The 17,030-nt window shown below is 38.9% G+C and overlaps 1 protein-coding gene across 1 annotated transcript; it reads left to right on the forward strand.

Moving 5' to 3' along the window:
• The first annotated feature begins 13,946 nt into the window (after window positions 1-13,946).
• On the forward strand, window positions 13,947-16,404 carry LOC131801840 (uncharacterized). The gene is made up of 2 exons (XM_059120825.1): window positions 13,947-14,366; window positions 14,424-16,404. Exons 1-2 carry the CDS (start codon window positions 13,947-13,949, stop codon window positions 15,675-15,677), a joined length of 1,674 nt encoding a protein of 557 aa, XP_058976808.1. The 3' UTR covers window positions 15,678-16,404.
• The last annotated feature ends 626 nt before the right edge of the window (window positions 16,405-17,030 follow it).

Raw genomic sequence — 17,030 nt, forward strand, 5'->3', positions numbered from 1 at the left:
GCGAAATCTGTATTTCATTCTTAATGCCTTCTGAGGAAGGCATTTTAAGAATTTATTGCGAAAATAAACAAAATATATTTGAAAAATACAGTTGTTACAGGCTGCACTTGCTGCGCAATGGATTGTCGGTATTTTGAAACTCCTCATTTGAATTTTTGCGTTTTTTTTTCTTCGTAGCAGAAAAAGTTGTTGTTCCTAATCCTTCCACGTAAAGTTAATTCAAGAAATTAAATGGTACACTCGAAAAAAAAATGTTGTAATGCCTCTGCAGAAATGACGAGAAAATCTTTTTTTTTGAAAACTGGGGGTGTTTAAAGAAATTCAGGATTTCTTAAAAAATACCAAAAGGTGCTTGGGAAGTTGAAGGTCAATGTATCTCCCCGCTCAGTTTATCATGAATGTTGATCTACTCTCTCACTCTCTCGAAAAAATTATCGTCCCATTTGTCGATTACAGGCATGACAAAAAAAATAGAGGTAGACTCATTTGCTAAATGGAATATGGCAACCCTTATCCAACGAACTTGACCTTGTCATTTTAATACCCTCAGCCATATGGCTAGGTATACAGGGTGACATAAAAAAAACCGCAATAAAGTCAAACACCATAATTTTTACATTTCTTTTAAATTTTATTGAATGAAAGCAACAAATGTTGGAAATAGCATCAAATTTTAGAATAAGTTTAGATTTGTTCAAAGTGGTCACCTTTGGCACGAAGGCCATAACTTCAAACGGCCAATGAAACCGTCATACGGTGCTCGAATGTTGCTCTGCGGTATTTTGGCCCATTCCCGGCGAAGCGATTGCTTGAGGTGATCGACACATTGGTATTTTTTGTGCCAACTTTACTTTCCAAAATACTCCAGACACAATAGTCCAACGGATTGGTTTCCGGAGAATTTGGTGGCCAATGTGCACTGGAAATGAAGCAAGTAACCTCATTTTGTAATCAATCATGGGTGGCGCGTGCTGAGTGCGATGGTGGTGAGTTCTGTTGGAATGTCCAAGGTCTATGGCCAAAATGTTTACGCGCCCTAGGCCTTAATACACCCTCGAGAATATTTTCGCGAAAATTGTCGGCATTTATTCTGATGTCACGGTCGATTAATACGAGCGGAGAGCGACCATCGGCTGTTATGGTGGCCCACACCATCACCATGGCCGGCGCTTGAGATCTGGTGGCCAACCGAAGGTGCACATTTTCGGCTGACCTCTTTGGCAAGGAAACACAATCATTTTTTTTTTTTTTTGTTTACAAACTGCTGGACAACGAAGGTTTTTCATCGGAGCGGAGAAAACCAAATTCGGCAATACAACACTTTCGGCCAACCGAAGCAACTCTTTAGCTCTTTTGAGTCTTTTTTCTTTCTGTTGCGGTGTAAGTTCTTGCATTTTTTTGGACTTTCAATGGCTTTACCCCGAGCTTATTTTTCAATATTTGTCGAATGGAACATTGCTGTAGCCATTTTTCGGCCACTGCGAAGTAGGTTTCGATCGTCGTTTCTTTACTTTTTGAACCATTTCTGCTTATATTGCTGTTTTCTTCCGTCCACTTCCTTGACGTCGGGCTATGCTACTAGTATCACGGTAACAAGCGATGGTACCAGACACAGAAAAATTTATTTAGATTTATTCACATTTAAATGCTGGAGTGCTCTAACGATAGCCACTTGTGGTTTTCCAGCCAAATATAAGTAAATCACACTATCACGCTAGATTTCCATCACGAATAACTTTTTTTCTGGAAAATTCTCACTAAAAGACTTTTGTATGCTTTAACAGCTGTCGGACGCGTGGCTTAGAAATGACAGCAGTCTGAAGTTGGTTGCAGTTTTTTCATCTCACCCTGTATGTAAATTAGAATAGAGTCCAATCTCCCTCTTCGATTTCCAACTCTATACTCTGGATCGGTGATGAGAAAAGAAAACCAACCGAATGGTTTGGCTGTTGATTCAATTCTCTATCCGGCTTGAAGGATCAATGTAACTGAGAATATAATCCAATCTTCCTCTTCGATTGTCAATTCTGGATCCTGCTCGGAGGGTCAATGTTTTTAATAATGAGAATAGAGTCCAATGTAAAGTGAGAAAAGAAACACAACCGCTTCGCTTGGGTGTAGAATCAATTCTCGATCCGGCTCGAAGGACCAAATGTAATTCTCTATTCCGCTCGACTGGTGCAATGTTTAGTGAGAAAGGAAAACCAACCGAATGGTTTGGCTGTTGATTCAGTTCTAGTTTGTATTTAAAAATATGTTTCTTAAGTACTTCTGAAACTAATCTTACTTACCCTAAACGCAGCCATACAATTATTCTTATGTATTCTAATATTGAAAGGAGAACATTGCAGGGCTGCTTGACATTTCATTCAAGTGGTCTTGTACATGGGTCATAAGCTTTATTATCTCACACATTATCACATGTGATATTTTATGGCGGCTGGGAAATATGAAGTTTTAGAATATTTATTGTTTATTGCTAGGTTTGTACACGCTATATTGGCCAACTCTATCGGAACCTCCTCCATAAAGGGTCAACAGTTTGAATAATCATGACTCTAGGCTGGGGGTATACACCTGTGACAAAACCGACTGATACAATTTTACTTATTTTATATTTTTTTAGCTACGAAGCAATTTCCTCGAGTGTAAGGCTACGTGAAGTGCGTCGTATAATCAATAATACTTAATATGCGTACATACTTCATACAACTTCGCACAGTGTTAAGTAGCTTGTTCCGGTTGTTGGGCTGTAACAGACTGTAAAGTGGAAGACAACACAGCAGACATTTGCGGACGGATGGATGGATGCATGGAAGCCTGGTGCGGTGCGTGTGTGTGTGTCTGTGTATGTTTTAAATGTAATTACGTTTATATTTATTGTTGATGTTTTTAAATACGTTTTTGACTTCAAGATCTGCATATTCCGATGATTATCTCCGGATGCTGTCGTTAGTTGGAGGGGGTTCTGAGTGTTGCAATCGCATGGCTGGCAGCTAACAACAACTTCTATGGAATTTTTCGCAAAAAAAATCACACAACTTGTAGACAAATAACAAAATTATAAATGGAATCTCAGTACGTAATCTCAGACCATAACACCAGCACCACAAGTGGGGGAGATTTTTTCTTGTCTTTTTTTCTTCTCTAGTTAATCCCATTCTTTCTATTGTTGTTTCAGTTTTGTTGTCTTGGCATGATGTCTGGCTGCCGGACACACTGTCAACATAGTTTTAACAAGAAGGCGCCAGCATCAACGCCTTAAGGAGAGATGCGTTCTCTGTTGTTGCTGTTCTTCTTCTGTGTTGAACAAATTATCTTTATTACATTGGCGATTCATGTTGAGCGTGTCAACAAAACGAGACAGAGAACAAATTACATTTTGGTATTTTTGAGGAAAATGGAAGAAAAAATAATATTTCATATTTTAAAAAGAAAAGCGAGAAAAATATTTGAAGGTGTATTTATCTCTTGCACCTCTTTGCCAAAAAAAACATCGACTAGATGTTGTTAAGGTGAGCAGTGATGGAAATTGGCATTTGTGCCTGTATGTTCTGAAAACAAAACTACCCGAAATTCCAAACAATTTTTTTTCATATCCAGAAAAGAATCATCCTGATCCTCATCCTGGTAGGCAATTATTATTCCAACAATTTAAAGAGTTTTAGTCGGTTTTGCCGGCAGATGTATATCCTCAGCCAGTCAGATGTATAGCTTAGTCGACGTCAAGGAAGTGGACGAAAGAAAACAGCAACATCAGATTCGAAAATTAAAGAAGCGACTTGATCGAAACCTGCGTCGCAGTGGCCGAAAACTGGCTCGTGAGCTGGACATATCGCAATATTCCATTCGGCAAAGATTAAAAAATGAGCTCGGGGTAAAGTCATTGAAATTCCAAAAAGTGCAAGAACTTACACCGCAACAGAAAGAAAATGACTTAAAAGAGCTACAGAGTTGCTTCGCTTGGCCGAAAGTGGTGAACTGCGAAATTTGGTTTTCTCCGCTCCGATGAGAAAACATTCGTTGTCCAGCATTTTGTAAACAAACAAAATGATCGTGTTTACTTGCCAAAGAGGTCAGCTAAAAATGTGCACCTTCGGTTGGCCACCAGAACTCAAGCGCCGGCCATGGTGATGGTGTGGGCTGCCATAACAGCCGCTCGTATTAATCGACCGTGGCATCAGAATAAATGCCAAATATTATCACGAAAATATTCTGGAGGATGTATTAAAGACTTGGGCACGCAAACATTTTGGCCGCAGGCCTTGGACATTCCAACAGGACTCAGCACATGCCACCCAAAAATGGTTCTTCGCTCATTTCCATTTCACAATGACCACCAAAATCTCCGGATACCAATCCGTTGGATTATTGTGTCTGGAGTATTTTGGAATTCAAGGTTGGCACTAAAAAACACCAAGGTGTCGATCACCTCAAGCAAGCGCTTCGCCGGAAATGAGTCGAAATGCCACAGAGTAACATTCGGGCAGCGTGTGACGGTCTCATTGGCCGTTTGAAGGCCATAATTCGTGCCAAAGGTGACCAATTCGAACAAATCTAAACTTATTCTAAAATTTGATGCTATTTCCGACGTTTTTTGCGTTCATTTAATAAAATTTAGAAAAAAATGTAAAAATTTTGGCGTTTAACTTTGTTGCAGTTTTTATACCCTGCACCTCAAGGCTTGACCACCTATATAATGCTTTGTGCATTTGTTTGTAACAGGCAAAAGGAAACGAGATAGACCCATATTTCCTCTTGATGATGTGCATAGAATCAAATTCTGAGTCGATTTATGCATGTCCGTCCGTCCATCCGTCTGTCCATGTATTTTTGTAAACAAAGTACAGTTCGCATTTATAGCCCTATCCAGATGAAATTTTGCACAAATCATTTGTTTGGCCCGAGGACGAACCCTATTGAAATTGAAAAAATAATCGGTCAAAATTTAGATATAGCTCCCATATATCTCTTCGTCCGATTTGCTTTTTATTGTGCACCAAACGTGTAATATCAATCCGAATAGTATGGAATTTTGCACGTATGATCAGATGGGACCTGAAAATAAGTATGCCAAATTTGATCGAAATCGGTTCAGATATAGCTATAGCTCCCATATCCTCCGCAGCCGTAATATGCGCTCTGTAACAACTATATTTGGGGAAATATATCAAATACAGCTCAGAAATACATTTACTAAATTTTATCGAGATCGGTTCAGATTTGGATATAGCTCCCATATATAACTTCGTCCGATTTACCTTTGATTGTGCACCAAACGTCTAATATTTGCCCAAATTGGATGAAATTTGGCACTTAGCTTGAGTCTAGAAGCTAGTATGTCAAATTTGGTGAAGATCGGTTCAGATATAGCTATAGCTCCCATATATACTGTTCATCCGATTTGTCATATTTGTTACCCACAGCCGTAATATGCACTCCGTAACAACGATATTCAGGGATATATATCGAATACAGCTCAGAAATATCTTTTCCAAATTTTATCGAGATCGGTTCCGATTTGGATATAGCTCCCATATATATTTTTATCCAATTTCAAATTAATTTTGCACCAAATGTGCAATACAAGTCCAAATTTAAAAGATACAAATGTCTCGGCATATTTAGTCCTTTGAACTTTAAATTATAATCATAGCGTGTATGATTGAATTCTCCCATAAAAACTTTTAATTATTATGTGGAGCTCTACTAAATTAGCAAAGTGGTGTAGAGTATCATAAAGTCGGCCCCGGACGACTTTAAGACTTTCTTTACTGGTTTTATCTCACCCTGTATATAGGGGGATGGAAAAGCTGATGAATTACCTTGCGTGGCTCCCAGTCAACTGATTTAACGATTGATGACACTGTTAAACCACCGATAAGCTATTATGTCAAATGTTTCAAAAAGGCTGCCCACCTATATAGCTGCTAGGAGGTGGCACTTGGAAACTGGATGAAAGGTATCTGAGGCAATCTGTCTCGAGAATAAGATCCTGTTCCCTTCTATCAGTTAGTAGATCAGATCTAAGTATTGCGGTGGGCATATTGGCTGGCCACTGATATCAGATCAGATATCTGACCTCAAAATGGGACAAAAGTGGTCCTGACTACTGTAGGCTATGTGAGAATGAAGAAGAGGGAGAGACGATTTAACTATGCAGATGGTCCATGTTATCAAACAAGAGACAAAGTCTATTTGCCAGGTGGAAGATAGAATTCTTCTTAGAGTTAGAATCCATTATCAGCTATCCAGGGTAGGCTTGTATCCTGCCTAGACAGACCACCCTGCCAAACCTCTACAAATCTTTCTTTCCATATTTTCCCTCTATTCAATCTCCAGTTCGACATCTTATTTTAAATGTATTCAATCAATTTCAAATTTACAACAAGCAGACAAAAATTTGAAAGAAAAGCCTCTAGAAAAAGAAAATGTATAAATTGTCGTCTCAAATATCTAAGTTCCAGATTTCTAACGTCAGGAAGAAATTTAGCAAAATTGTTATAATCACAAACCTCGATGACTACAGTTTTCCATGAAAACGACTTTTAACTCCTCATACTCTAAATATTGTTACACTGTGCAACTGAAAAAAAATCTTGCCTTTTTTGTAAGCAAAAATTATAATCTGCAAAAGAAAACAACACCTCAATAAATTCATCATGCACAAATATTTAGCAAACTTATTTTAAAAATATCCAACATAAAAATAGCCTTACAAAGAATGTACTGCTTCCACTCGATGCCTTTTTTTCAATATTTGTTTTTCAAATAAATTCTAAAAACATAAATTACAGCAAATTGTGTACAAAACATCTAATGAATGCCTGGGTGCCCACAGAGAAAGAGACATTGCCTTTTCAAACATAAATTGGGATCATAGAATATAACATAATTTCAATTGGCTAAAGCAGAGAAAACCAAACGACAACAACAACGACAAATTGTAAAAATGATCAAGAAAAACATCGGTCGTTCCGCCGGTTTTACATGATGATGATGATGGGCAAATCCGCGTGGAAATCTAGTGTTTCTGTTTGTCATATAGACAGAAAGCCGGCGACATAAACACTAGATTTCCACGCAGATTTGCCCATCATCATGATCATCATGTAAAACCGGCGGAACGACCAGCCGACCGACGGACGTACCATACGGTGAGTGACTTGTTCTGAATTCCTAAGTGTTTACATGCCGCAACCGGTGGCGTGCCTTCCTTCAGCATTGAAAAATATAAATCTTTTTTAAGTGAATAACGCAACTATTTTGAATTTTGTATTTCTTTTTTGTTTTGCCTATTTAGAACGACAAACAGATAGAAATTACATGGCAGGCGGCGTATAGAATTCCTACCGGCTGTGAGCCGGTGAGTCGAGGGAATAAAGTACAAACTGTTTGCCATTAGCGTGATGTGTCGAAAATTTCATTTTCATTTGAGGATGGATTTTTTTTTTTTAGCCAGGCGACACTTTACATTGCCAAAGAATGTTGTTGAATTATGATAATGGCGATATTGTCGCCTGGTAATTATGTGAATGTGTTTTGTTGGTGGGTGTGTACGTTTGTTCGAAGGGGCTTTGATGGGAAAAGGAAAGGTTCTATGTAAATTTGTTAGAAGATTATACCGGACTGTAGGCTTTGTAATAAGTGAGGGAATATATTATTTTAATGACGTCTAAAAATACCCGAGAAAACCTCAGTAAAGGTTGGGCAACTCAACATTAGCTGTAATACCGGGTATATTCTATCAATATGATGATCAATATGAATATATCTTAACTGAATTTGCTATACTCATATGATGTCTTCTAACAAGCAGGAATTAAACTGGAGAAGAACATCGGGACATCGATTATACAGGAGCGTGCAAAAAAAGTTATTTGCGCTCTATTCATGCCGGAGCACGATAGCGAAAAGCTGAAAGCTCTAAACACTAGTCGTTCATTTCATGAGATGAGGGGAAGCGCCCATAGTTCAAAACAGGTCTGACGTATGCCCCAGGGCAGACCTTTTTTGAAATATGTTTGCCTCGTCTGGTGGCATGGGATGAGGGGAGGCACCCATAGTTTAGAACAGATGTATCACAATGGCATACATAATGTACGACTTGTGATTCATGTACGACTTTTAATTCAGTCCCCATGCCGCTAATGACAAAACTAATCCCCCTTGAGTGAACCGCGGTTTTACTGACATTCCAGCTCGGAAGAGCTCTCCACAATCTACATTGGATGTGATGATAAGCCCTCAGGCATTATATCTTTTGGCTCACTGTCAAGCAGCAAGGATTCTGGTAGAACTACGGGAGGATGATAATTTTCGCATTTTGGTCCTGAAGGAATCCTGAACATACCAACAGTCGAAATATTTTAGGTGAAGGTGTTATAATTAATTATTACATTTTAACTTTTTCGACTTCAATTTCATATTGTAATAATATCTGAAATGTCCTTGTCCCAGAAAAAATGTCCTTTTAAATCCACGCTTGTAGTTGAAATGCAGTTCTGACGGTCCTTGAAAAAATATCCTTTAAAAATTTAAGCTTATAGCTCAGATGGTCCTTGAAAAAATATCCTTTAAAATCCACGCTTGTAGTTCAGATCTAGTTCTGATGGTCCTTGAAAAATATCCTTTAAATATTTACGCTATAAAGCTCAAATGATCCTTGAAAAAATATCCCTTAAAAATCCACGCTTGTACTTCAGATGTAGTTCTGATGGTCCTTAAAAAAATATCCTTTAAAAATCCACGCTTGCAGTTCAGATGTAGTTCTGATGGTACTTGAAAAAATATCCTTTAAAAATTTAATCTTATAGCTCAGATGATCCTTGAAAAAATATCCTTTCAAAAACCACCCTTGTAGTTCTGATGGTCCTTGAAAAAATATCCCTTAAAAATCCACGCTTGTACTTCAGATGTAGTTCTGATGGTCCTTAAAAAAATATCCTTTAAAAATCCACGCTTGCAGTTCAGATGTAGTTCTGATGGTCCTTGAAAAAATATCCTTTAAAAATTTAATCTTATAGCTCAGATGATCCTTGAAAAAATATCCTTTCAAAAACCACCCTTGTAGTTCTGATGGTCCTTGAAAAATATACTTTAAAAATTTACGCTATAAAGCTCAGATGATCCTTGAAAAAATATCCCTTAAAAATCCACGCTTGTAGTTCAGATGGTCCTTGAAAAAATATCCTTTAAAAATCTACGCTTGTAGCTCAGATGCAGTTCTGATGGTCCTTGAAAAAATATCCTTTAAAAATCCACGCTTGTAGTTCAGAATTAGTTCTGATGGTCCTTGGAAAAATATCCTTTAAAAATCTACGCTTGTAGTTCAGATGCAGTTCTGATGGTCCTTGAAAAAATATCCTTTAAAAATCCACGCTTGTAGTTCAGAATTAGTTCTGATGGTCCTTGAAAAAATATCCTTTAAAAATCTACGCTTGTAGTTCAGATGCAGTTCTGATGGTCCTTAAAAAAATATCCTTTAAAAATCCACGCTTGTAGTTCAGAATTAGTTCTGATGGTCCTTGAAAAAATATCCTTTAAAAATCTACGCTTGTAGTTCAGATGCAGTTCTGATGGTCCTTGAAAAAATATCCTTTAAAAATCCACGCTTGTAGTTCAGAATTAGTTCTGATGGTCCTTGAAAAAATATCCTTTAAAAATCCACGTTTGTAGTTCAGATGTAGTTCTGATGGTCCTTGAAAAAATATCCTTTAAAAATCCACGTTTGTAGTTCTGATGGTCCTTGAAAAAATATCCTTTAAAAATCCACGCTTACAGCTCTGATGGTCCTTGAAAAAATATCCTTTAAAAATCCACGCTTACAGCTCTGATGGTCCTTGAAAAAATATCCTTTAAAAATCCAGATGGCTCAGATGGTCCATGAAAAAATATCCTCAAAAAATATCCTTTCAAAATCCTTGAAAAAATCTTAATTAAATATCCACGTTTATAGCTCTGCTACTCCTCGAAGAAAAATATTTCTTTAAAAACTCCGCGTTTATAGCTCTGCTGGTCCTCGAAGAAAAATATCCTTTAAAAAATTCAGGTTTACAGCTCTGCTTGTCCTCGAAGAAAAATATTATTTAAAAAATTCACGTTTATAGCTCTGCTACTCCTCAAAGAAAAATATTTCTTTAAAATCTCCACGTTTATAGTTTTGCTAGTCCTTGAAGAAATATATCCTTTAAAAAAATCCACGCTTATAGTCCTGCTAGTCCTCGAAGAAAAATATTCTTTAAATAAATCACGTTTATAGCTCTACTAATCCTTGAAGAAAAATATGTTTTTAAAAATCCACGTTCATAGGTCTGCTATTCCTCGAAGAAAAATATTTTTTGCCTTACCTTGTCTCCGGATCTAAAGGCTTAGAACCCTTTTTATAGCCTACTCAGGCTCTGTCTCCTTTATAGAAACCTTTGCAGGCAAACAGGAGCTTTCACACAGTCGTCACTCTTTTGGAGGCCTCGATAGGTTACACTGCTGCTCTGTATCCTGCTTATCGGAAGTTCCCTTGGGCTATGTCGGGATAGTTCCTCTCGAGAAAACTCCTCCTAACAAACTTCAGGTTTGTCGCATTATAATAATCACTAGAATACCGCTCCATTGTTTTCTCGCAGACTCACATATCTTACAGCGATCATCGAAATTAAAATGTGTAATCGATGAACTAACATCACGAACACAGTCGCGCAATTAGGAATCGATCTAGTCACTAATGGTCGTTAGATTCAACCAGCAAAATCCAATCCCATCATTAATTGGAGAAAAACAAACGAGAAGAGAGATATGGTAACGAAGCTTCGTTAAAATACAGTAGGTACCCTGACGCAAACCTGAAATAGTGATGGGCTCAAGGGGGCTAGTACTAAGGTTTGACTTCGGGGCGCCGAAACATTACCTCGTCAGTCTAGAGATCATTTATAATAATCAAATTTTTGACCTTATCTAGCGGTTCAGGAAGATGCAGTCGACTTAAATCCTTCCCCAATTACTCCACTTACTGCAAGCCCAAAACTTGAATAAATCATACCATCCAATCTCCTCACCAGGTCTTAACATTCAGTTAAACCTGATGACAAGCTGTGTGGTGTGCGCCTTTTAAAGGGGTAACCATGAAAATAATTGATAGCCAGAAGAAGAAGAAGAGTGTTGCCAACCGTTTTTAGAAAACAGCTGATTATTCCAATTAGCAAAATGTCAACAAGGGGGAATAATTTAGAAAGAAAATGGAAAAATTATATTCAGAAAATGGCAACCAAAATTTCCTGGCCAAAATTGCCAGAAAAATCAGCTTTTTTTAATTTTACCAGCGAAGAAGATTGGACGTGTGGCTCCCCGTAACCAGCAAAGGAAAAACCAACAGAAGTTTTTGTGGTGAACCACTTGTTGAAGAGTGAATTCAATTTTTTTATTTGTTTGAAACTTATAAACAAACAACACAAAATACAAACTTTTTCTACACAAAATTGAAAGCCTTAAAACGATTAAACAAAATTTATCAAGAAAAGGCTAAAAGTTTAAAAGTTAAAAACTTATAACTAAAACAAATAATTTCATGAAAATTAAAAAATTAAACTTATTTTAAAATTTAAACAAAATTTGGAAAAAAATTGAACAAAGTTTGGAAACAATTAAACAAATTTGAAAACAAAACAATTGAAATTCTAAAACTAAAAAAAATAAATCTTAAACCTAAATATCCAGACCAGGAAACTGGAGTCAACGAGCCACACCATCGCCCGTCCAATCCATCGAGGGAGGCGCAGATTTTACGCCATTGCTGCTCCAGCGTGGCCTGGTATCATTCCCAATCGACATTTGTCACACTGAACTCCGGACAGACAGACGGACGACGAAGCTAAATGATTAAATTCCGCCGTTTTCCTGTGAAAGAAAGATAGAAATTAGAAGGGGTAAACAAATGAATTTAAATTTAAATTTTACTCACATTTTGATTGAGGTGCAGGTTCACGACGTTGAAAAGAGCTCTATTCAAGGTTAGGTAACCAGGCATTTTATTTCGCTCGTCGATTTTTTTGGTTGTCGACACCACTCCTTTGTTTGTCCTTCCCTAAAATTGAAAAAAAAAGAAACATAAAAAAAAATTGAACGTGGAATATAATTAAAAAAGCTAGACATTAACAATACGTTCGTACTTACCAATTGGGAAGAACCTCAAACATTAGCAGCCTTTACTGTTCCATACTTTTTGTCGACCGCCATCGCAACCTGAAAGGAGAAAGGAGCAAATATGATATTTTAAAATAATTTTGGCGCTGTAAATCTATATCTTCGATTTTTTTGTCATTATGTTTTTTTTATAACATATAAAAGCCTTGTTGAATTGTTCATATCTTTGAAGAGCAAAATTGGCTGAATAAAATGTACAAATTTTTTATAGAAAAGATAAATATGTTTTCGGCTTAAAGCCCTATTAAAAAGGTGGTGGCCATGGGATAAAATGTGGTAAGTTAAGGGTCAAATCTGGGACGTCAGGGATAAGTAGACGTCATGGCGAGAGGTGTTCTCGGAGGGAGGGATATCTCCTGGTTGGTCAGCCGCCAGGAGCACTGTTTTCTGTGGTGATAAAGTAAAGTAAGTTTGGGATTTGGGTTGTAGTTTAGGTGAACGGTTTCTTTTTCTTTTTTTTATAGACATGTTTCAGGCTTCCTTTTATCCCCCTTTTAGATTTTGTGTGAAGTCCGGTATGATTTTTTGTTTGTTCAACCGAAAAGGTCTACAAGTGGCAAGACCCAACCCCCAATCCGACGAGCCATAGCCGCGCTAAACGCCAGCATACCGGCAACGCCACTTAAGGATCACCACAGCGATTTTTCGTTCATTTTCTTGGAACACGGTTGTTACAAAATGGCGCCCAGAACGTGGGGCCTGAGACATGTCGTTAGTTTTTAACAATTGTTAATAGTAGTGCATAAATGTGTTTTCAGTGAATCTTCAATGAGTCCCGTCTAGGTTTAATTGAAAATACCTGACGCGTTGCTTCATCAAAGACTCGGGAAAACACCCTTTGTTTTTCAAGAAAAATATGAAACCTTTTTTTTTCATTTCTAGTGGCTTAGTCGTTCTAGATAATCAATACGTCTAATTGCACTAGCATTTATAATAAAATTTCATATTTCAGTAAAGTTCAAATTTCAGATATTTTAAAGTTATGACGTTGAAGAAATTCGTCTGGTCTAACAGTTTTCATTTGTGGAGACCCGTCTTAGCAGCTTATAAGAAGGCAGGTGACGCGCTGCTACACAAATGTGAACTGCTAGCCTCAAACGAATTTGGGTTTTTTTTAGAATTTAGTTTCTGCCTATATTTAATTTCAGTACCCGGAATTTGGTAGCTGATCTCAGACTTACCTAGATTTTCCATCGGTCCTGCGACAATCGTGGCTTCCGACCATTGGTCGTATGGTCATGGAACGTCTTGAGGTATGCCTGAGCAAGCCGCCTATTCCATATTCCATTTTTATTCCTCAATGCAGTTTTAGTCAATTTAAATTCATCAGTTTTGCCAGTGTAACTCACCAAATCCCTGTAAAAAAAAAAAAAGTGAAACATTTTAGAATTCCCACAGAAACAGTTTATTTGATCTTGACTTACCACTATTTTGACCAGAAATCCACCACCTAACATCATTTGAATTTTCCAGTGTATTTTCATCGAAATTATTCTGCTGGAAAGTAGAATTTTTATGCCGTACCGAATAACCTGTAAAAGTGAAAAGTTTGAATTATTGTCGAAAGAACTGAATTACATTGAATTTATTTTTTATAGTTTAATTACTATAATTGTCTTTTATTTTTTTCCTAATTAAGTGCACGATTGTTTAGTTTCGAGCAAAATCTTTTGACAGATTTAATTTTGATATTTTTGTATTGCCTTTTTGGAGTGTTTTCGTTTATTGGGTTCATTATTTCAAGTAGCAATATGCCTCTTACTAGAGCTGCGAGTGCAAGTTTGGCAGGTAGACCGATACTAGGGCAAAATGGGGCGGTAGCCACTACCGAAGCTACAGCCGTAAGCAGTGTGGTTACCGGGGTTCACAGCGCTCCTTCTAACGCACAACATGTTACAACTGCCGCGCATAGTGGTCCCATTGCTTCTCATATGGCACATTTAACACATGGGGATGTCCCAGCTCAAGGGATTTCAGTCCCAACAGCAAGGTCCAGTTCATCGGCACCGCCACCAGTTCCTTTGAGCATGCAAGAGGCCGCTAACTCGTTCAACACGTCTTTTTGGTCGCATGGAAGCGTTGCGTCACCAAACTATAGTGTCCTGACCGGGTTGCAGCAACTACAGAATAGGCCAATTGTTCCGCCAGCCGATCCAGCAGTCAGTGCAGGGGTGAGGGAAATTATTAATTCTGCCATCGCCCTGTCTCAATTGCAATATCGTCAACAGGAAGAAGAAAGATTGAGAGTTCTGATACCGAGAATTGCCGAAGCGACCAAGCGATCGTTGTTGGGGGACAATGAGGCGACAAATCAATTATTGTCACAAGCCGGTTTGGCGATGCCAGCCGCGGCACCACATGCACCAACGCGGACATCCCTGGAGTCAGCCATTCTGTCCTCACATGCATTGGCGGCAGGCTTAACGTCTCAGCAGCCTAATGTAGCAAGGGGTTTCCAACAATTATATCCGGAGCGGGCAGTAAATCCACCATCGATTCACGATCCTAGACTGCTGTCACTTGGTCCATTCAACCAACCGCCACCAGGGTTCGCATCAAATGGTGCACCAGCACAGCCGCCAACCAGTTTATCGGTACCACCGCCAGCCAACGGAGTCCGAACTCATGCAACACCACATATCAATCAAATCAATCAACAACCAAGCAGTACCATCTCAGAGATCTCCGGACGTTTTAATTTGGCGAAATGGGGAGTATCTTTTGATGGGACCGACAAAACCATGAGCGTCCAAGAGTTCATCTTCAGAGTGGGTGAACTGAAAAAGGATTATAATTGTCCCGATGAAATACTAATCACCAAATTTCACCAACTCTTGGAAAAACCAGCACTTGATTGGTATTGGAACCACCGGAAATTGGTCCAGTTTCGCACATGGAAGGAATTAGAAAGTGCTTTGTTGGCGCAATACCAAAGATTTGAAAATGAATTCCAACTTCAAATGCAAATTTTAAATCGGCGTCAACTACCCCAAGAGAATTTTGAGGAATTTTATAATGATGTGCTGCGGTTACGAACACAGCAAAAATCGCCCTACCGAGAGCACGAGATAGTGGAAATAATGCGAGGCAACCTTAAGCCGTCTCTAGCTCAAATGATCTTCTCTGCTCAGATAAGTAGCTTGGGTGATTTTTATAGGCAGGTGAAGAAAGCCGAAAATCTTGTGTGGAGCCAAAGACAGCAGAGATACAACACACCACAAAAAGTGCATGAGATCGATTGGCAGATGGAAGAGGAACCCCGAGGTGAAATTGAAGTTGATGCCGTGACCATGACATCCAAATATAAATGTTGGAACTGCGGTGTTGTGGGTCATAGCTGGATGGAGTGCCGGGAACCTCGAAAGATTTTCTGCTATAGGTGTGGCCTAGAAGGTGTTACCGTCCCCGATTGTCCGAAGTGTCAGGGAAACCGACCCAGGAACCCACCTCAGTCTGGGCAGGTGAGGTCAACCCCAGTTTAAGCCCAGAGCAGTGTAGTAGTTCTAAGGCCAACTTTTCTATTTTGAAGAATGAGGAGAGAGAAAATAAAAATTCAGGGATAAAACCGAGATTGAGAGAGTTGAAACCCCTACATATTCGAATCAAAGAATATTGCGAGGCGAGAGAAAGAATTTTTGGGCAAGTTTCCAATAAAATAAAAAAGGCTAGGGAGAGATACAAGAGGAGAAGACGCATTCGACAGGAGATAGCCTCGGCTACCATATTTGAAGGGGAAGATAATCGTCTCTATACAAAACTAAATATCAACGGTGAAGAGATAGAGGGATTGTTAGATAGTGGGGCTACAGTCTCCTGTCTGGGTAAAAATTGCCTTAACTTTGTGGAAAGGGCAGGGTTGGAAATTAACCATTTCCATTCCTTTATCAAAACAGCTGATGGCAGCCCACATAAAATAGTTGGCAGGGTGACGACAATGGTCAAATTTAGGCAGCAGGAGCATTCTGTCATATTTTATCTTGTTCCTTCTCTGAGCCGTGAGTTGTTTCTGGGGGTAGATTTTATGAAACGTTTCCAAATGTTCGCTCAGGTGGACAGTTTGTCCCTTCAGCAAGTGAGTCTCTGTGGTGAGCCTGAGATCAGTGATGTTAATAGCCATTCTTTGTCCGAGGAGCAACGAAAGCGTTTGCAACTAGTAAAGGACAAATTTCCTTGTTTTACCAAGTATGGCTTGGGAAAGACTAAAGCTGAGGTCCATTCAATCGACACTCGCGATGCAGCCCCGGTGAAAGATAGGCATTATCCCGTTTCCCCGGCTGTGCAGAAGCTTATGTATGCGGAATTGGATAGGATGCTAGACCTAGGTGTGATTGAAGAGAGCGAGAGTCCATGGAGTCATCCGGTTACTCTAGTCCGAAAGGGCGAAAAGAACCGTTTGTGCCTGGACGCTCGCAAAATCAATGCACTGACGGTCAAGGACGCCTATCCATTGCCGCATATAGAAGGTTTACTCAGTCGGCTGGGGGATACCTATTTCATTTCTAGTGTCGACCTGAAGGATGCGTTCTGGCAAATTCCACTGGACCCTTCAAGTAGAGAGAAAACTGCATTCACAGTGCCCGGACGACCACTTTACCATTTTACAGTCATGCCCTTTGGTCTGTGCAATGCAGCCCAAAGGTTATGCCGTTTAATGGATAAAGTGATCCCTGGCGCACTACGTGATAGAGTTTTCGTCTACTTGGATGATCTTTTGGTTGTTTCGCCAGACTTCGACACTCACCTGAGGTTGTTAGAGCAGGTGGCAGATTGTTTGGCTAAAGCAGGACTCACAATAAATGTAACCAAGTCGAAGTTCTGCTTCAAAGAGCTAAGGT

This window comes from Musca domestica, unplaced genomic scaffold (genome assembly GCF_030504385.1).
Source record: "Musca domestica strain aabys unplaced genomic scaffold, Musca_domestica.polishedcontigs.V.1.1 18, whole genome shotgun sequence".
NCBI classification, from domain to species: Eukaryota; Metazoa; Arthropoda; class Insecta; order Diptera; family Muscidae; genus Musca; species Musca domestica.